The sequence below is a fragment of the Pongo abelii genome, chromosome 8 (genome assembly GCF_028885655.2).
Source record: "Pongo abelii isolate AG06213 chromosome 8, NHGRI_mPonAbe1-v2.0_pri, whole genome shotgun sequence".
Lineage (NCBI taxonomy): Eukaryota > Metazoa > Chordata > Mammalia > Primates > Hominidae > Pongo > Pongo abelii.
Genome location: NC_071993.2, coordinates 34,922,800 through 34,945,099, shown reverse-complemented (window position 1 = coordinate 34,945,099; position 22,300 = coordinate 34,922,800). Strand labels below are relative to the sequence as shown.

The 22,300-nt window shown below is 41.1% G+C and overlaps 1 protein-coding gene across 34 annotated transcripts in view; it reads left to right on the top strand.

Annotated features, from left to right (window-relative positions):
* PARD3 (par-3 family cell polarity regulator) overlaps window positions 1–22,300 on the top strand; it is a 713,016-nt gene that overhangs the window by 500,112 nt on the left and 190,604 nt on the right. For 3 of the 34 annotated variants that reach the window (XM_024253538.3, XM_024253537.3, XM_024253535.3), the window contains one exon: window positions 4,390–4,507. The exons of the other annotated variants lie outside the window; for them this stretch is intronic. In XM_024253538.3, coding sequence (XP_024109306.1) covers window positions 4,390–4,420 — 31 coding nt within the window. In that variant the 3' untranslated portion in view covers window positions 4,421–4,507. Of the gene's footprint in view, window positions 1–4,389; window positions 4,508–22,300 lie in introns of those variants that run through there. 34 annotated transcript variants of the gene reach the window in all.

Here is a 22,300-nt window from a genome sequence, read left to right as displayed (position 1 = left end):
ATTATATCTTGCCAACCATGTAAATAATTGTTGAGAGGTAGGAGGGACATGTCTGTATCTTAGTTATGCGTAAGAGTGAAAGCCCCGTTGAGACAAAGGGCTATTAAAGCAGTGTTTGTTCTTTTTTGTGTGTGAACAATGGTTCATTATTTAAATTTAAACCTAGAGCTCAAGTTAGTGGTAGCATTTAAAGGTTCATTAATAACAAGTCTAATAAAAAAAGTTACAAATAGAGCTTCATTTAAGCTGTGTTGATTAATTTAATACTTATTACTTCGGTCTGTAAAGATTTCATTAAATGTGGTCTCTGGCTGTTTCTTGACAGTTGTTTTTGTGCCCCTAAATTATACTCTAGGATTACTTAGCATATCATTTTTTACAAATCATTGCCATACAATAAAAGTGACAAGTTGTTCAGAAGTTGCACTGAAACTCTCCCATAAACGTTCATCTAAGATGATTTATAATATTCAGGCATTTAATGTTAAATATAAAGATTGCTTGATTGTTCCATAAATTAAACCCCTAAACATATCAAGGTGATGGTTTAAAATTGAAAACATACAGCACAGCCGTTTGACTTTTCAAAAAGTAGTTATCCTGCATTATGGATCCCCTCTTTTTAAAAAACTTTTTTTAAAAATTGCAAAATGTGAACAATAGTTTTCATTTTCATAGAATTAGTTGATTTACAATCCTGAAATTGACCTCCATAACTCAGGGAGTTATAGATAAGTCAGACCTGGAAAGTCGAGGAACCATGGCCCAGCCTGAAGGCTACACATGCAGCTCAACAGATGTGTTCTGTAGATGTCTGATTAAGTGCATAGAAGAAGGAGAGTTAACTCTAGACTTACATTAACACAAAGCCTGGCCTATGAGCAGTATTTTCTTTCAATATGATTAGATTTCTGTCTCTCAGTGCTTCAGAACTGTGGGATTTTCATAGTTTTTCATTAGAGTTTTTCTAGTTTATATAGGGCCCCCCCCAATGCATTTTCAGTCAGATCATGTTTCTTCATTATACTCTGTGTTCAAGAATCATACAGGAAGAAATTGCTCTAACTGCCACTTTATTTCAGTTTCTGTGTTAGCCAAGGGCCTTTTTGTTCCGTATGTGAAGACTGACAGCTCATAAACTGGCACCTCCACAGTGCACAGAAATAAGGCTGCTGCCCATCAGTTAACATGGAAAGAATCTGTACTACTGTCTTCTTCAAATTACAGGGTTAAAGATGGGAGAAACCTTCCCCTGAGACTTGTAGCACACTCTCACTTCCAGGGGCTTTCCTGATGTCTTACTGAAAGCTCTAACGGCTTGTTAGTTTTCATTTGTTGGCCAACATTTATCTGTTTAAGTCCTCTGTTCTGGTCTTGGAATAAAAAATATAGTTCTAGTATCTTAGAATTCCATTAATTAAAAGTGATCCTTTTCTGTAACCTGCAACTCCAGAAGAAAGGCCTATGGTAGAGCTTTCTATCTGGGGCCAGAAGAGCAGAGTGTGGGAGAAATGTGTATTGTTTCTAAGGGACATTGAAGAACACCACCACACAACTCTCTTTCTTCTAGGAGTCCTATCAAGCATTACATGATGCTTTTTGTAGATCAGTATCTACAGCCTTTACCCATAACCTATAATGAAAGCCAGCTTTATGGTAAAGAAGTTGACCCTGCATATTCTTGGAAATAAAATTCTATATGCAGGTGCAGGGGCCGAAGGTTTTCTTTCCCCCCTAAAAATTAGGCTGATATTCTCCCAGTGTTTAAGAATGACTGTTAAGAAAATAACAGACATTCATAGTTTTTTAGGTATGTGGAATCAGTGGTTTATTGGAATCAGCCCACCTTGGCTGGTGAGAGCCAATTGATCAATTTTTAGAAACTTTGCAAGCTCGTTGTCAAACACAGCCATTATTAAAAATTAAATACATTATCTAAAAAGCAAAGGTAATACTCAAAATGCATTACTTCCTAATTATTTTTGCTATATTTTACTATGATCTCTGCTTTTGAAATTACTTACATTTATGGCATGGATATGGGGCTAATACTATATAATGACGACTGTGCAGCTTTTCCCAGCCCCGTGTTTAGTGACATCATGCTGGTAGCTGAAAATTTGCCATGGTGGCAGTGTTTACACCAGGAAGTCTATGGAATTCCACAAAACAGAGTTCTTCTCCCAGCAGAGCAACATAGCACCCCACGGTGAATCTAAATACCTGTGACCAGAGTAGTAGCATCTTGTCTAGTGCCCCTGGGCACGGCTGGGTTCTATCAGATTGCAAGCCGCTGCACCAGCCCTTTCCCAATGGGTTGCCACATATTGCCCCTTGAATACAAGTTCGGAATAATATATTAAACACGAAATAAGCTTTTTTGTTATTGAATGTTGGCTCTTGATCCTTCCTTCACACAATGAGGATAGTCATTAGTCTTTGAGAAGACTCTTAAAGCATTGTTAGATTTTTCAAAACATTCTTTTAAACTACCTTCCTTCTGTACCTACTGGATCTGATTGTTTGAGATGAATATACCCTCAGGTTGATTCTTTTACGTTTGTTTCTTTTTTTTTTTTTCTCCTAACAACATAGAGGACTACAGTAAGATTTAAAAATTGGTCTCTTGATTTCTCTTTGTTCTTTTAAGAAAACTAGGACGTGGTTTCCTTAGCAGTGCTGCTTTTAAACAGCTTAATCAGAACATGCATGTGCATATATATTTCTTAGTACGGTTTGCAAGAGGGTTCAAGTATGGAGGACCATGCAGGCCTGAAGTATAAAGTAGGGGTGTGTCTGTGTGTGTGATGCTTTTCTTTCTATCTTGTAGCTCAGAAAACAAAAGGCTAAGGGACATTCGGTACTGGGAGTCTAGCTTTGTAGGTAAATATAGCAGCACATGAGCTTGTTCTCTTTAGTCTGCTTGAGGAAATAATATGTTTTCCTTTAAAAACAGGCTCACAGGCTCTTCTCCCTCTACCATCCTGTCCTACCCCCATCATCCTGTTGCCTCCCTGCAACCCCCACTCATATACTATTCCTACCCCAGCAGGTTGTCTATGATATTTGGTTAAATATGATGAGAGTCAAATAGATAGGCCTTGTTTTAAAAACTGTACCAGAGGAAATGATGGTACCTTGAGTAGATATTTTTAGTCATTGGCATATACAGATAGCATGGTTTTCCGTTTCACACATTGAATGGTAGTCACAAAGATGATTTAATTATTGATAAACAGCTCTAGGAAAGAATGTGAGTCATATGAATCACTCTTCTGTTTATAAATTATGGAGTATATGAACTACAAAAGCCGCCTTAATGCAAGTCTTAAATCAGAAATTTAAATCTATAAGGAATCAAATAACAAATGCAAAGTTTTTCCTGTTTGTATTAATTTCTCGTCATACATATTACATCTTTTGCACACAAGGAGCTTCTATCACCTTAATTAAAATGGCTTTGTATCTAAGAAACCTGAGTGTGCTTACAAAACAGGTAAACATGACTTGTAAATGTAATCATTCTGTGTGCAGATTGCAGAGCAGAGCGGGGAGCACAAAGTTTGAGTCTGTGTATGTTTGATTCTCAGACACTCGGCTATTCAAATTTAATACTGGAAGATATTTCTGAGAATTCTTCAATTGTATGAAATTGTCATGAAAGAGGAAATTGAGTATGTACTTTAGGAGGAGGGAGATATGTTTTTTAATGTTTTAAATGTGTTCGTTTTTAAAGGAAAGCAGCCCTCTTAAGCAACATGGTTTTGCCTTAGTTTTTAATCTCCAAATTGAAATAACCAGCAAGATAATAAAATATTGTATTCTCAGATATTAAGAAGTTAAAATCATGTGCTCTCTTTTTGTGAGCTCTAGAGTAAGTGTAATTTGATATTGCTTTGCTGCAAAATTGGAACTGTTATCATTTGAATATCAGAATTGTATGTACTCTAAAACTGAAGGTTCTTAGACGTGACCTTATTGTACATGTCTCAGATTTATTTCTAGCTGTTGTCCATATGTGATAGCTGAGAACCTATCACTGCAGAAAGCTAAAGCAAAAGTAATGTTGCAATATTACCATTAAAATTGAATCCTCCAATTACATTTAAAATGATTACCTGGGTCCCCGAAGCATTGTTTTATTCAGTTTTGAAGAGGAAATAGATAATTTAGTTTGTAACCTTGTTTGGTTGAAATCAGATATATTGCTCTCTTTTCCTTTTTAGAATATGATCATTTTCAGAACACAATGAACATGATCAGGTTTTAAAAACTGAATGTCGTAGTTTGGATTATACATCTTAGGCGTTTGAGAAAAGAACAAACACAGATTCTTGTTGCTTTCCTCACCTGTACTAACTGTGTGTCTGTACCGTGTCTCTCATTTAGCCTTGCCAAACTGAAGCCCGAGAAGAGATGAACAACAAAGCGATTCAAAACATGTCTTGAACAGCACATATTGCACAGTTGTTGTTTTTTTTAAACAAACAATAAATTTACTTTTAATGAATTCTTAGTGGCTGTTGACGAATTTTGTTTACGACATCAGCAGTTTGATGGTTTAGTAATTTCCTTATTAATCCATTTGGAACTTTTGGATCTTGATTTCAAGCTTGGGGTTTAAATTACGCTTGAAAAGGCAGAGACGTGTTTTTTTTCTCTTTTCTTTCTTTATTGGCCCCTTTTCATAGTGGAAAACCATAGTCCTCTCACTGCTGGCGTATTCAGAAATCATCAGCACACACCCATTGGATATTAGAATCAGGGTTTTCAAGATTCTATAAAGGGCCACCACCCATTTGGTTGTGTTGTGTAACCACCAGTGACTTTGGGACACAGGCAGATGTCACAGGTGGTGCAGGGCAGAGGCAAAGAGGTGTGTGGGCTGGTACAGTCACCCATCAGGGATAAGATACAACAGATAGATTCATGACCAGATGGACCAGTTTGAAAGGGCCTTTTTGGCAAAAGTTTCAGTCCCTTTGTGGATTACAGAGTTTAGACCAAAAATGGGTGGTTTGGAGGGTGTGGTGGTGTAGGAAAATAAATTTCTGTGCTTAGATGGCTGAACCAGCAGGTTCTTCCCGTGTGAAAAAAGCAGAGCTACTTTGGCACATAGTAATCCCAAGGTTTGCTGAGACCACGTGTCGAGAGAGCACACACTCTTTCATAAATGTTTCTGGAAAGAGTCTGCCCCGCCAAGTGTTCGAATCACAGATCCAATGCTAGTGCAGGTGGATCTCCAATGGTCCTTACTGTCGTTTGAAGCCTTCTCTCGTAAGAAGCCTTAATTCACAGTTTCATTATTCATGGCTTCCCAGGATTTGAGACAGAGACTGTACGTTTAGTTAACTCTTTTTCCTGAAAATGTTAGTATTGCATTCTTACTGAAAATAAACATGGGTTGGGTGCATTGGCTCACACCTGTAATTCCAGGCACAGGAGTTCGAGACAAGCCTGGGCCACACAGTAAGGACCTGTCTCTATTAAAAAGAATAAAAATAAAAATAAATAACCGAAGTCTTGAAAACCATCTGATAAAGGGTATTGTGGATGGGGTTGAGTGCCTGTGAGAAGGTTTGACCTCTGTTCTGACTTGAAAGCAGTTTGCAGTTCTACCCTCACCCCTGCCCAAGTGAAAGCCCTCAGTTCTAGTAAGGAGACACACAGAAGAGTGTTCATTTGTCATGCTAGTTTTTTATGACTTGGGCCTAACTGCCATGGGGATTAATTTAACCAGTTTCATATTGGTACATCAAGTGGCATCCTGTGCAATCTGCTGATGATTTAAGAAATGCAGTTAAAGTAAGCACATAGAAAACAATGCTTCTCCAAATGAAACACAGTGAGATTTTACATAATTTTATTTGCTTTCTTGTTTGTCACCTGGACAAAGAACAGCTCTGTTTTGTGATTATACACCCTGGGAGGTTTCCTTGGAATGAGTTCTGAATTTGTAAATCCTAAGGACTTAATGTATGCTTCTATTAATTTGAATTGAAACAGGTTCCCATTTTTAACACAGGAAAATAAATGTCCAACTGACCTGCTAGCAAAGACAAGTTCTAAGGTAGCTGATATCATATTCTTCAAGTATTCTTCTTTTCCTGGTTAGCAGTTTTAAATAGAGAACCTCTGACATCCACAGCGCCCAGGCTGAATGCAGAGGAAGCTGAGGAGGTACAAAGCATGACGGCCGGGCCTCTCTCAGACCTTTTCTGACATTCTTTAACGTTTCTTTTCCATAGACCTGTGGCGTGAATATAGAATGCAGGTGTCAAGGATGACACCTGCTTTATAGTCTCTGTAAAGCAAACCTTTTCGCAAAAGAAATTCTTGACAGTTCGGAGATGCTAAGTCAATTTCAATTCCAGGCTGTGTGGAAAATGGAATCTTTTTTCTGCAATTGATATGAAAATTGAAGGCTACTGACTATTCACTTTCTAATAACACAGGGTAAATAAATACTATCGCACCATTGAAAAATGCACTTAGAAGACAAGCTCAGCTAATGATCTTCACCACAACATATGTTGGAAATATTCCTTGTGAATGCTTTTACTTGTTACCATTAACGTTCCATATTGTTTACATTAAATATAATAGATCAAGTACATGTTATTCCTAAATGTACTTGTATCAAGCCACAAATTAGTATATAAAGGTAATTGTTTTATCCTGACAATCTTTTAAAGAATTCACCGGGGGACCTCTTTCCTAATTGAGTGTTGAATGGTTTTCTTCTGACCTATGTTTAATAGTAGCCAATTTAGAAGTAAAAGACTAAAATCAGATTAAATTTTGGATCATAGTGAAATAACCAGGTCTCCTATTAACCTTTCTGCTTGCAATTTTTTTTTTTTTTTTTTTGGATGGTTGACCCTTTTCCCCACTTGCATCTCATGCTTTAAGCCAAGAGCCAAACCATTCTGGTCCTCTCTTGCCTCTTGCAGGCAATTCTTAATTCTTTCTGCATCATCCATGACTACTCTTTTTTTCTTAGGGGGGTGGGGGAGATGGTTGAACCTCTGCCCCCACCTCCATCCCATGCTGGAAGCCAAGGCCAAGCTCCCAAAAAACCATTCTGGTCCTCTCTTCCCTCTTGCAGGACATTGCCCCAACAATTTTTGATTATTTCTTCTCTCTTCTAAATCCATCTGATCCATCTGTGACTGCCTTTTTTTTTTTTCTTTTTTTTTTGAGACAGGGTCTTGCTCAGCAGGAGTACAGTGGTGCAATCATGCCTCACTGAACCTTGAACTACTGGGCTCAAGTGATGCTCCCACCTCAGCCTTCCCAGTAGCTGGGACTACAGTCGTGCACCACTGTGCCTACTACTTTTTAAATTTTATGTAGAGGTGGGATCTCACTTTGTTGACCAGGTTGGTCTCAAACTTCTGGCCTCAAGCAGTCCTCTGGCCTCTGCCTCCCAGCATGCTGAGATGAGGCATGAGCCACTGCCCCTGGCATTGCTCTTCTCTCTACAGGATCATTCACATTGTTTTGCACCATGCTATCACCTCCTCCATCTTAGAGAAAATTCTCTCTTAGCCCTACTTACTCTCCAACTATGATCTCATGTCGTCTTGTGCCCACCACAGCAGACCCTTTGATATATTTGCTGTCTCTTTTTTCCCATTCTCTCTTGAACTTGCTTCAATGACTCCTTCACCCCTTCTGCTCAACAAATCCTGTTCTCGTCCAGGTCACCAGTTCCCTCTTCCTAGGGAAGTCAGGGTCCATTTTCATCCCTCATTGTGGTCCACTGGCAGTACCCAGCATGTTAATCATGGCTCTCCTTTGAGATCACCTTTGCCAGCTTTCCCTCCACCTCCCCAGCCTACCCTGTCTTGTCTCCTTTGCTAATTCTGTGCCATACTCTGTCCTCCAGGTCTTCTTGTGCCCCAGGGCTCAGTCCAAAGTCCTTTTTTTTTTCTCTCTCTCTCTTTTTGATAACACAGAATTTTGATATTCTCAGGAAACAGCCTTTGTGATCCAAATACAGCCTATAGGCAGATGACTCTCAAATTCACCTCTCCTGCCTGGATATTTTCTTGGAACTCTTCATTTGTAGTTTCAACCGTCTTCTTGACACATTCACTTGGAGATCAACCAGACACTTGAAACTTCACACGCTCCCAACTCACTGCTGGATTCCCCCTCCCTGCAAACTGCTCCCACGAGCCTTCCCTTTCTCAGATAATGGCAGTTCTGTCTTCTCAGTTGGTTAGATCCAAAGCTTTGGAGTGATCCTTGACACCTGATTTTCCCTTATGCCCCACAAGCAGTTTATGAATGTATAAAAGCAAAAGTCCATTAGCTCTGTTTTTGGTACACATCTGCAATCCTACTTTTCAGCACCCCCCGCCGCTGCTACTGTGCCCCAGTGGTCTAAGCTCCGTGTACTCTCTTCCTGGCTTAGGCAGTAGCCCTCTCACTGTGCTCCCTGCCTCAACCCCTGCTTCCTGCAGTTTATTCTCACCACCACATCCAGAAGTCACTTTTCCCTCCTCTGTTCAACCCCCCAGTAGCCCTCGGCACCGCTCAGAGCAAAAGCCAAATCCTTAGGGCCCTACAGAACTTGGTCCCCCATCCCAGCCTCTCTGACCTTGTCCCTACCGCTCTTTCCTTCAGTAAGTTTACTCTTCTCTGAACCTACCGGGTCCACTAGAGCCTTTTCCCTTGATCCTTCCTCTACCTGGAATAGGCTTTTCTCAGGTATTCCTAGGTTCACTTTTGCACCTTTAACATCTTTATTCAAGAGTCAGCTTTTTAGAGAGTCTAGCCAAAATTGCAAACTCTGCTCCTTCCCACCCTGACACTTTTCTAACCCACTTTTTGGCATCATTTTTCGCGTTTGCACTCCTACCTGAGATATGATAGATCCCACTCATTTGATGTAAATATACATTGACATTGACAGAGAAAACCCATTTTTCCCCTGCTCTATCCCTGGCAGACTGCATGATGCGTCCATCATCAGTGCCCAGTAAGTGTAACAGATGCCCATTGCCAAACCCCTTCAGTGGCCATTCTCTGCCTCTGTGTCTGAGGCCTCTCTGAAGCCTTGGAAGGCGGCTCTGTGTTTCCATCTGGGCCTGCTGGATGTGTCCAGGAATAACACCTTGGAGCAGCCTTCAACGCCAATGTAAATGTACCCCAGTCCCCATGGCCCTTGGGTTTATAGCACTAAGTCATAAGGTCTGCAGTCTTCACCCTCAGACCAGGAGCTTGTTGGAAATGTGGAATCCCAGGCCCTGCCCACATCTGCTGACATTAGAATGTGCAGCTTAACAACCCTGGGGATTCCTGTGTGCATTTCAGGTCGAGAGGCAGCAGCCCCTACCCTGCTCCCAGAGTTTGCCTGTGGGGTTGTGTTCCCCGTACCCACCGTGTCACAGGCTCAGTAACACTCCTTTGTAACAGCCTTTCTTCCCCACTGTGGCATCTCCACTTCTCTCCCAAGTGTTTCTTCCCTTAAACCACTGTCCTGAATCCTTGTCCCAGGGTCTGCTTGTGATTAAATCCAGACTAAAACAGTGTTGAGTGAATGAATAAATAAAACTTTTGAGCTGGGCGCGGTGGCTCACGCCTGTAATCCCAGCACTTTGGGAGGCCGAGGCAGGCAGATCACGAGTTCAGGAGATGGAGACCATCCTGGGTAACATGGTGAAACCCCGTCTTTACTAAAAATACAAAAAAAATTAGCTAGGCGTGGTGGCAGGTGCCTGTAGTCCCAGCTACTTGGGAGGCTGAGGCAGGAGAATGGCGTGAACCTGGGAGGCGGAGCTTGCAGTGAGCCGAGATGGCGCCACTGCACTCCAGCGTGAGGGACAGAGCAAGACTCCGTCTCAAAAAAAAAAAAAAAACCAAAAAAAAAAAAAAAACTTTTGGAATCAGTGGTGAATAGTGTATGCTGGAAACGTCTGTTGGGGGTAATTTTGCAATTTATGACAAGTCTTCATACCAGGACAGTGCTGGCGTTCCCATCTTTGGAAGGCAGTGTCACTGCCGTCTCTGCCTTTGTATATGTACATACCTGTGACTGCACACACAGTCCCCAAAGAGCAGCCTTTCATGCTCCTTGGATCTACATCATGGTATTTGGTTTATTATTATTATTATTATTATTTTGAGATGGAGTTTCGCTCTTGTTGCCCAGGCTGGAGTGCAGCAGCACAGTTTCAGCTCACCGCAACCTCTGCCTCCCAGGTTCAAGGGATTCTCCTGCCTCAGCCTCCCGAGTAGCGGGGATTACAGGCATGCACCACCACACCTGGCTAATTTTGTAATTTTAGTAGAGACGGGGTTTCACCATGTTGGTCAGGCTGGTCTCAAACTTCTGACCTTGTGATCCGCCTGCCTTGGCCTCCCAAAGTTCTAGGATTACAGGCATGAGCTGCCACGCCTGGCCCGATTTATTATTGAGTTCTTTGATTCTGCTAAAAGTAGCCATAGATGATTTTTGTAAATTAAAAAAAGATTAATTTTGATTTTTTTTTTTTGAGACATTCTTGCTCTGTCGCCCAGACTGGAGTGCACTGGCGTGATCTCAGCCCACTGCAACCTCTGCCTCCTGGGTTCAATCAGTTCTCCCTCAGCCTCCCAAGTAGCTGCGATTACAGGCATGAGCCACCACACCCACCTAATTTCGTAGAGATGGGGTTTCACTATGTATGCCAGGCTGGTCTCCAACTCTGGACCTCAAATGATGCGCCCACCTGGGCCTCTCAAAGTGCTGGGATTACAGGCGTGAGCTACCGTGCCCAGCTTAATTTTGAATTTTTTTAATAAAAAAAATTTTTTTAGAGACAGCCTGGGTGCTCTATCACCCAGGCTGGATGGAGTGCAGTAACATGATCCTTGCAACCTTGAACTCCTGGGTGATTCTCCTGCCTCTGTCTCCTGAGTAGCTGGGACTATAGGTGCATGTCACCATGCCCAGCTATTTTTTTTTATTATTATTTTTTACTTTTTGTAAAGGCGGGGTCTCACTTTATTGCCCAGGGTATTTTCAAACTCCTGGCCTCAAGTGATCCTCCTGCCTGGCCTCCCAGACTACTAGGATTGCAGGCGTGCACCACCGTGCGCAGCCATGATTTAAGTATTCTCTACATACGACTGTCAAAAAAGATAATTATGATTACCAGATTAAGTATTCCATGTTGGGCAATTCCCTGTTTTCAGGCTGAGGATTGTATAGTTGAGTGGTGATAGATCTAAGCAGAGTTTGTGTTAAAATTGCCCTTTCATGTCTGCCTATGCCTGAAAACATCAGAGTCTAGGAGTTGTGTAAGATTCTGTTTCTACAGAAGTCAACACTGGTTTTACTCTTTACAAGCTTTGTGGGCAGCTGCTGCAAAGCAAATGAGCAGGTGGAAGGCCTCCTTTCTGAAGGCCCCAGCCATGGGCCGCTTACAGACAACCTCTGCCTCGCCCACTGGAGGCTCTCTTGGGCTTTCCCTTTCACTACCGCTGTTAGGTATCCACACATTTCTCCAGAGGCACCAGGGCCCACTCCACACCTGGAGGCCTGGAATCTGAGGTATGCCTTGACAGACTGATGACAACCTCACCTTCTTAGTTTCTTCTCCCATGACATTTATAATATTTATATTGTGCCTTCCATTTCTTCTATAATGACAATATTATCTAACAATGTTAGTCTTTTTTTAAAAAAAGGAAATAAAGGAAGAACTTTACAGTCTCTGCTCATACAAAGGAACAGATACTTTGAAATGAACTGAACAGATACTTTAAAATGATGGAAACCAACTACAAAATTTTTCTAACTTGCTATATTAAGGTTTCTCAATTTCCACTCTCCTGGCTAATTTAGAGGATGATCTATTATCAGTTTTTATTCCATTTCTGATTTTGTTAGGTGGTATATTGGTCATTCTGACTTTTTAAGGCAAACAGTAAGCTATTTCTCATGTAGCCAGTACTGTGGCTAGCAGTCAGCATTCATTCATTGCATGTTGATACTGGTGGACACTGCAGAGAACATTGTTTTCAATAACCCCTTTACACCTCATAATAACCCTATAAGGTACTAATGTTAGCCCTGTTTTATGAATGAAGAAACTAAAACATAAAGGTTTGGAGAAGAACTTACCAAGGTCACAAGGTAATTGGTGGTAGAGTCACACCGAATTTGAACAATGGTCAACCTCAAAGGCCATGTTCCTAACACTCTCCTGCACCACCTGAGCCTTCTTACCCTTCCGGGTAGGTTTTGCCACCCCTAAAACCTATGTGGGAGCCACGATTGCTATGCGACATGGCATTGCTATTGTGAGTGCTATGGAAAAAGGCACTCACGTGTTACTAGCTTGGAAATGCAGAAGTTAGTATTTTTTGAACCTGACTTTCACGTTTTATTCCTACTTGATTTCTATAGCTTTCTCTGTCTATGGTCTCTTCTCTTCCCAAAATAATTTTTTTTTTTTTTAATTTTGTAAGGATGGGGACTCACTTTGTTGCCCTGGCTGGTCTCAAACTCCTGGCTTTGAGTGATTCTCCCACCTCGGCCTCCCAAAGTGCTGGGGTTACAGGCATGGAACACAATGCCTGGCACCAAAATAATTCTTAAGGATTTTTACTGCTAGTGAAAAACTTACCAGCTGTCTCATTCCTCTCCCTCTTCACAGACTCTCAAACCTGTCTGTGTAGATGCAATGGCAGCTGTTCCTGCTCCAGAACACAAACGAGGATGATTTTAAAACAATGCCCTCTTTCCTCCGGCTGTCTTCCCTCCAGGTGGCTCTGTCCTGCGCATTCTCTGCCTCTTCCTGTTCCCACCCTCATTTTCCCCTTTCCTTACTGCATGCCACCTTGTACCTCTATCTCGCTCCACCATTGCTGCCTCTTATTTTTCTCCATCAAAACAATTATGAGGTCATTCTTCTTTTCCGCAGACTGTGTTAGCAGTTTTTGCATCCTCTGCTCATTCCTGTTTCCTTGTGTTCCTCTCCACCTCAACCCATGCCCTGTCAGTGCCGCCCAGATCACAATTGCCTGATCCTTGGCGGGTACACAGGCTTACCTCTCAGGGCTTTGCTCCTTGGGAGGCTATTCAAGCTCAGCATCACCTGTCTCACATCTGTCTGGGATCCTCAAACCTGACCTTTGTAAATTTCCGCTAACTGAAGATTGTGGAGAGAAAAAAAAAAGACGTTTTATCGAATTCCTGCTTTCATAGCTGATTTTAGCTATTAGGAAAACATCCCAAGTTGAACTTTTCAATGCCTAGAATTTCAGATTTCTTTCCTTTTTAAAAATTTTATCTCCTTTTATAGTAGTAAGAAGATTTTCCTTTTTTGTTTTTGGAATGAAGGTCTTAATCTCAGTGTCAAGAATAAAATCATTTCCTTAATTGAGAAAGTGATGACATCTGTTTAATTTATCTCAGGATATCTTGATTCTGGAACAATTTTGAGAACGTAAAGTTTAGATCAACTGCAAGTACGTACTCTAACAGGATGGAAATTTTCCTTTGATATTCTTTCTAGGCCGTAGCAACAGCCAGTTGCCTGATGTTACTTTGAGCACAGTGGCAAAGCATTGATAATCACTGAGGTAGAACACTTTCACATAAAATTTTACCTGCCTTACACACACACACACACAAAAGAAAAATTCACCTGGGCAGTAAAATAAATTCTGAACGTTTTATTGCTCACCTGGCAAAGATGGTTTCTAACGATGGGCAGGGGGATTTTTTTTTTTTTAAACTTGGTTGTGGAGCAGATGTGGTAAAACCATTTGTTTCATACATTCAACAAGTATTTACTGGAGTGCCTACTACATCCTTGGCACTGTTAGAGGTGTTGGGGATTTAGTGGTGGATACAGGAGACATGACAGTCACTGAGTAAGTAGGTCCTGCTCCAGGACCTCATGAGAGGGAGATGGGAAAATTATGGGAACTTGCCACAAATGGGCCTAGCACAGACTAGAAGCCATCTGCCTTCTTCTGAAAAATGACATTAAAACTGAGGTCTGAAAGAGGTTTTGACTTCTTTCTCTGAACTCAAAGGGGAAAAAGGAGTGTTTTGCATCAGTGGGATTTAACCTTTTGTGATATCATCTGTAAGAAGAAATACATCCTACCTTGCAACCTCGTGTACAGGTATGGGCACAAATAGCTAAAATAAACATTTCACAAAACAAGTGATACCTGCCCTTCTCAGTGTGATGGAGTGTGATATATTTATTGAGCAGCAGCATAGGGTAGTGGCTAAGAACCTAAACTCTAAATTTAGATGTCCTGAGTTCAAATCCCAGCTGTATGCTCACCAACCTTGTATGTGGGGCCAGTTAATTAACCTCTTTGTGTTTTACTTTTTTCAGTTGTGAAGTGTGGATAATAATGGTACCTGCCTCACAGGGTTGTTTTGAAGCTAATGGGAATTAATAGATACAAAGCATTTTAGAACTCCTCCTGGTACAAAGTAAGTACTTTGTGGGTATTAGCTGCTGCTGTTGATACTAATATTCTGCAATTCATTTTTTTTTCAATGGTAAGTAAGTGCCACTAAATCAATTTCAGGTCTTTAGTGAGTTCCAAAACAAAATTTGAAAAACATCATTTAGATGGTGGAAATCCTCTCAGTTTGCGAGGGTGGGATGAGGAACCTGGAGGCATTGGAGAGGCAGGTGGCCTCTCATAAATGACTCTTGATATGGCTTGACTCTGCTCCCAATGATAGTGGGTAGCCATTCAAGAGAATAGCTTGATAAAGTTTACAGTGTTTAGAAAATTAAAAGATTCCTCTAACCACAGTGTGTAGAATGAACTGAACGGCTAGACCAGAGTGATGTCAGGAACTGTGAGGCAGCTTTTGTAAAAATTGTGGCCAGTGATGGAGGTAGCCGTAGGGACAGAGACATATAGATGTATTTCTCAGGTAGACTCTAGGGGACTAGCTTATTTGATTTGATGTTTAAAAAAAAAAGAAAGGAGAAAGAACAATAAGAAAGAATTGCCACAGTTTTAGCCTGGTCAGCTGAGTGGATAGTCACACACCGACTAGTAAATACTAGAAGAGGATCCTATTTGGAGGACATGTGACATGTTGCGTCTCATAAGCCTGTGATATGTCTACCTGGAGGTAACTGGAGGGTAGAAGAGGGGGAAGGGCTGGCACTGTAGAGATTTGGAAATCAAAGACATGTCAGGTGGTGCTTGCAACCATGGCAGTGTGAGTGAACAGATGGTCTGGGAAGTGCATATACAGGGAAGGAGTAATAGAAGGTGGCCCCTTTGAATATCACTGGAGCTCAGGGCAGGAGTGGGGCAGAGGAAGGAGCTGTTGGTAACTGAGAAGAGGCCACTGCAGAGAGCGGAGGAAAACCAAAAGAATGCGGTCACTAAAGCCATTAAAGCAAGGATGTGTTTTTAATTAATTAGAATGATGTGGTCAACATTGTTCCTGCTGAGAGGTCAGAAAGTCCTGGTCTTTGGTTACATGGAGTGATTAGTCAGTAGGTGTCAACTGGACCTATTTTGAAGGGTTACCCAGCACTCTGTGATATACTTGAATGTTTCTATATGATGCAGGTGTGGCTAGCATCGCTGATGCTAATGCTTGTTCAAGTTGAGAACATCGCATATCCCTGTTTTAAGAAGCAGAGCTTTTTTCGTGGCACTGTGATACAAACACAGGCACAAAACCTGTGTCAGATTTCCATAGTTTTTGAGCAATAGAAATGACGTTTTAGGTGACATTAGGTGAATCCTAATTGCAGATTCTCACAAAGGATTGTAGCTATTAGGATATAAGGAATTAATCTGTAAGTAAATACTTAACAAATAAGAGTTGCAGGAAAAATAAGTTTGGTGATTGATTTTGCTGCCTGTAGGATCACTTCTTACCCTCCGTGGTGAGAGACTGTCATTCACTGTCTCTGCCTTTCTCTTGTATGTTGGGAGTTGTCCTGCTGAACACGACATTCCTAGGGGTATCTGTGGGTTAAGGATCTTCGTGTTAGCTACTCTAAATTAGCTGCCTAGTTCCAGTCTTCTCTCGTGCTTACAGAACAGGAAAAGTACTTATAGTCAGTAAATTGTTTTGTCAAAGTCCAAGCTTTAAAATTGCCCCCAGCCCTGCCATTTTTTTTTTTTTTTAAACAAGGTCTTGCTCTGTCACCCAGGTTGGACAGGCTAGAGTGCAGCAGAGCAAGCACGGCTCACTGCAGCCTCCTGCCTCAGCCTCCCATGTAGCTGGGACCGCAGGCATGCACATTCATTCATTCATTCATTCATTTGTAGAGATGGTTTTTTACTTTGTTATCCAGGGTGGTCTTGAACTCCTGATCTTAAGTGATCCTCCCATCTCTGCTTCCCAGAGTGTTGGGATTACAGGTGTCAGCTACCATGCCTGGCCAAAATTACCTTTTTAGGAAGCTTTTCTTTTCCAATATTGTGACATTTAACCATTATAACACATAATCAGGAGCCCCCACTATGTACTTGAATACATTTCCGGACTGTGTTTTCCCAGGGTTTGTTTTTCCAAGATTCGTGAATGCTTCTATTCCCATGACTTCCAAAAAAAATTGTAATATACTATGATTCGCAGATATCTTTGTTTTTTCAGGGCAACAGTGTCCATCTTTCATGTCTATCCAAAGGGACATAAAGTCCTTGGTATGTTCAAACTATTGATGTGAACTTTTTATTCGTACATGCATTTTTAATTTCGTGAGTCATTCTGTGTATTATGTACTCTCCGGTTATTGCATTCAGAAACATTTTAACTGGAATTATTTCTGAAAGTGTATTTCCCAGAAAAGTGTAGACTTATATGTATTTCCTACTGTGACACAATTTTGATTTTCTTTTATATTTTCAGTAATAAAGTATTATGAACTAACTATTATTTTTAAAAAGGTAGACCATGTAACCAGTTAGCCATTGTTTGGTAATTTTGGTAATAGATACCATTACAGTCTTTAAATGGGTTACCACTAAGATTTTATCTTTCTTAATTTTAATGAACAAACAGAAAAATTTATATAGCATTTTTCCCATGGAACTCCTTTTTCAGAAGGTCCCACATTCAAATTAGTTTTATCCATGCAGTTCTTGTTATCTTTTATTCTCAAAGTTCTATGCTTTACTCTTTGGCTACACTCCTGTCTATTTGACAGAATTTCTTTAAACATTACTTATCTCATAAGATGGACATTATCTGAGTCATAAAAGTAGAATTTTTATCCTGTTTCCATTTAGTCTGGTCAGCAAAGGAAAAGGACCTCTCCCTTTAGAAGTGTCTTCCACCGTTTTCTATACACACAGCTGGTGGACAGCCGTCTGATTAGAGAGAAAGCACTTATTAACAGCCAACATAATAGAAAGTGCGTGAAGCCATCACCAACTGGAGGGCACCCAAATAGCGTCAGAAACAATGAAGAGAAAATAAAAATCAGTTCTGACTCATGGATTGTTGTTTTCCTTTTGTTTTCAGTACTGACAGTCTTTGTCAGCTGGAATAGCAGCCTTGGCCTGAATATCTATTGGTGTTTATTTGCAGTTGTCTCAATTAGTTCTGCTCTTAGCCTTTTGGGAGGCACTGGGCTCCTCCTCGCACTCTGTTGGCCACTGTGGGTTGACTTTGAGGGTACCATCCTGGCAAAATCAGTTGTTGGGAACTATAAGACTGAACAAGTTAGGTATTGATCTGATGATGGGAGCATTTCCAAAGATGTTACAAAGGATGTATTATTTTCTCTCACTGGGAAGCCAAATAGATGAAAGCAGACACTCCTTGCTTGCTTATCTCCATGCCTCGATCTGTAAGAAATTGTCTTGGTTGTAGCACAGACTCAAATACTTGTGGCTTAAACAAGCCAGAGTTTTATTTTCTCTCATTAAGTCTGGGGATTGGAAGTCTAAAGATCATATGGTCGCCTCAGAGTGTTGTCAGCGTCACCACCTCCTTTTTATTCAACCATCCTTAATCTGTATTTTATTATTATTATCATTTTAAATCGTGGTGAAATATACCTAATATTTACCACCATAGCCATTTTAAAGCCGTTTAGTTCAGCAGCAGTAAGCGCGCTCACATTGTTGTGCACTTCACCCCCACCATTAATTTCCAGAACGCCTTTCGTCTTACAAAACTGAAACTCTGTACTCATCAGCCGCTATCTCCCCAGTTCCCTCGTCTCCTGCCCCTGGAAACCACCACTTTACTTTCTGTCTGTGTGAGTTTGACTACTTGAGCTACCTCATATAAGCCGAATCAGTATTTATCTTCTTGCTGTTGATTGACTTCACTTAGTATAATGTCCTCAAGATTCATCCGTGTTGTAGTGTGTGTCAGGATTTCCTTCCTTTTGAAGCTGAGTAGTATTTTATTGTATGTATATACGTCATTTTGTTTATCCATTCCCACGTCGATGCACACTAGCTGTTGTAATAAGGCTGCTGTGAACGCGAGTGTCTTCACATGCGTTTCTATCCTCAGCATCACAACTCTCAGGGTTACAACTCTAGCTAAGTCAGCTTCTTTCTCCGGATCTTTTCCAGAAGTGCCACTCATCAGTTTCTATGAACCAGAAATTAAGGATAACAATGATAATAAAATAGCTCATATTTATTTAGTGTTTTTATGTGCCAACACACAGGGCTGAATAATTCATTTCATCTTCACAATAAATCTGTGAGGATGGTTACATTTTACCAAAGAGGAAATTGAGGTTTAAAGAGGTTAAATGAATTGCCCTTCACAGCCAGTTAACAGGATAACACTAGGAAGAGGCAGAGCTGGAATTTGAACCTAGGATTCTGACTCCAGAGGCCATGCTCTTAACTACTGTCCTTTATCTTCAGCTCCTGTTTTCAAGGGAAGCTGGGGAATGTAGTTTGATCCCAAATAGGTACATTTCCTCTCCCAGCCACATCAGGGTTTTACTAGTAAGGAGAAAGAAGAGAACGGATGTTGGGTGAGCAGCTCTCAGCACCTGCCTCTCCAGCTCGCTGCTCTGAAGCCAGGTGGCCTCGGGCCTCTGAAAGTGCAGCTGCTTTGTAACTCTGGGCTGCTGTCCACCCTTACTTTATTGTGCTGGCCAAGACTAACCACCACTGGCCAGATCATTTTCATTTAACCAAAAAGACACACAATAGACCACAAATGATGGAAAATGCTACCACTGAAATGGTCATGGGCTCCCAAACTGAGGTAGACTAGAGTAGCTACCTGGAAATGGAGGAGGAGATGAATGTTTAGATACTCTTGTTAGGAAATAGTGTCAGTTACATATTCAGTGATGATTTCTGCCAGCAGTGTGCTATGTGTTTTAAAAAATGATTGCATTTTATCTTTGCTGTTACTATCTTTATACAGTAGTTTTATTATAATTTAATAGTGCCAGTTATCACACATCAAATACCCCAAGTCTTTCTGATTTTAGAGTTAAGCTCTTATTTATTTACTTATTTATTTTTTAGAGACAGGGTCTTGCTTTGTCACTGAGACTGAAGTGCAGTGGCGTGATCATAACTCACCACAGCCTCAAACCCTTGGGCTCAAGCAGTCTTCCCACCTAAGCCTCCCGAGTAACTAGGACGACAGGCGTGCACCACCATACCCGGCTAATTTTTGCATATTTTCTAGAGACACGGTCTCACTGTGTTGTCAGGCTGGTCTTGAACTTCTGGGCTCAAGCAGTCCTAAGTGCTGGAATTCCAGTTGTGAGCCACAATGTCCAGGCTGAGTGAGGCAGTTTATCATGGTGTTTTAATGTTGGTTGTACTGACCTTCGTGTCTTTTTAGTATTGTAGGTCTTGTTTGTTGGTCAGTTGGTTGGTTTGTTTTTAAGAGATGGTTTTGCTCTTTGCCCAGGCTGTTCTCAAACTCATTTGACCTCAGCCTCCCAAGTAGCTGGGATTATAGGAACATGCCATGGTGCCTAGCTCTCTTCTGATTGCTTTGAAAATATCCCCCAAAGTATTCTTGTTCTAGCATGTTAGATCTTGTCTTCTGGGACTTAGATGGAATGCTTTGATACTTTTATGTCTGATGCTTTCAAGCCTATCCACCATCAGCATGTACTGATTGTTACTCTGTACTGAGAAATAATCACATCATGCATTTTGGTAGACGTTTAAGAGTCCAAGTTACATTTCCCACATCCAAGTATTTTACAGTCTAGTTAAAAGTTCTTACATAGTGATCTTTATAAAGTTTATTTTAATATAATTTTAGTATAATAAATAATGAGTTGGTCAGGTATGAGCTCATGCTCGTAATCTAAGCACTTTGGGAGGCCGAGACAGGGATTCCTTGAGCCCAGGAGTTTGAGACCAGCCTGGGCAACATAGCAAGACCTTGTCTCTACAAAAAATTTAAAAATTAACTGGGTGTGGTGGTACGTGCCTATAGTCCCAGCTACTCAGGATGCTGAGGCGGCAGAATTCTTAAACCCAGGAGTTTGATGCTGCAGTGAGCTATGATTGCACCACTGCACTCCAGCCTGGGCAACAGAGCAAGACCCTGTCTCTAGTCCAACATGTTCTTTGTGCAAAGGCTAATAGTTGGGTCGTCAATAACTTATTTTAAAATATAATATAGTTTACTTCATGAACTCTTAATGTGTAAATCTAAATGAAGAACCTAGTCATTGAAAGCAGTGGAGGTAAATCAGAGAGAGATGAGTGTACTGTAGTAAAGAGAATTTGAGATTTAGACTTTCTAGCCTTCCCTGCCCAACCCAGCTAGCTCAGCCCCATCCTGCCCCACCACCTCTGGCATTTAAACATATCAGCCTCAGTTTTCCTTCTTTCCACGTTCTTCACATTTCATTTTAAGAACTAAATGAAAGAATGGGTATGGAAGGCTTTTGAAATTTTAAGGCAGGGTACATCTGTCTGCTCATGTTGTTCGCTAAGTTCCTTTTCACAGGGTTTTCTGCCCTTAATTATGCCTGAATTATTTCCTCAATAGAGTCTCTGAACTCCTTTGCTAAAAAAAGATATATAGGTTATTTCTACCCTCTGAGATTTGTGTATATACTGTCCCCAGTGAAGTGAGTTTTGCTAATACGTCATGAGTATACACACTAGTTTAGACAAGATAGTTTCCACCTGCAGCCAGGGAAAAGCAACATAATGATATCCTGCAAAAGCAGCTCTGACTGGAGGAGACTCAGACAATGAGACTGAAGGCAATGATGAAGCATTGCCTTCAGTTCCAGGATGCCGTCTTGGATAAACAGGATCTGCTTCCCCCAGAACTTTACCCTTGCTTGTGATGGCCAGCGAGCCCATCTAGGGACTGAGACCACACAGCAGGCAGTGCAGATGTGACAGTTCTGAGAAGATGGAAATGGGATGAGAGGAATTCCAGGCCAGTGTACAAATCAACAAGTTGTATATTTGGACACTTGTTGAACTATTGGGTCAAATAAGGGAGAATGTGCTGGTTTGACATTTGCCGAATTTCTTGTCCCTTTTACATGAGCAGCATTCAGACTGGAGATGAGACAACACATCTCCGTGTTCTGACCCCTTGCTGCTTCACCCACCCCAGGATTTCAGATGGTTTCTTAACCACAATTGAGTCATAAATAATATTTAGTGCTGCACATCCTGGTAGAGAGAAACCACAGCACAAAGAGTGAAGGATCTTTTCTGGAAGAGAGCCATTGACATTTTTTTTGGTGTCTCACCATCATTTTCTGTATGTGTTTTTTAATTTTTGAGTTTTTGTGGAGGTGGGGTATCACTGTGTTGCCCATGCTGGTCTTGAACTCCTGTCCTAAGGGATCCTCCCGCCACTGTCTCCCAAAGTGCTGGTATTGCAGGCGTGATCTACCATGCCCAGCTTTCTCTGTGTGTTAAACTCTCCAGGATACAGGCATGCTGCACAGATGGTGATTTTAAGCAAATATGTGACCTCTAGTCCCTTTTTCTTCAAAAGGGCATTGTGACACAGGTAGATGGCGGGTGTTTGCCTCTTGACTTGAACCTGCTCCCTCTGTGGGAATCTTTTTCCTGTTCTAAGAATTAGGTTTAGTCTCCAATTCTTAGCAGTTTGTCCACAGAGCCCTTTATTGGGCCTTAAAAACATGTCAGCTCCCTAATGTAGAATCTGAATATGCGAATTAACTTAAAGATGAAAAAAAAAGAAAATCTGCACCTCTTAATTTACTCTGTAGAGAGCATTTGCTAAGAAATGTGAATCAAAAGAAATTGTTTCCAATAATCAACAGAAAAAAGTGCTGACGGACACCTTAACTTTACAGATAATGAGATCTTTAGGGAAGCTTTAATCTTTCAGTTTCCAGAG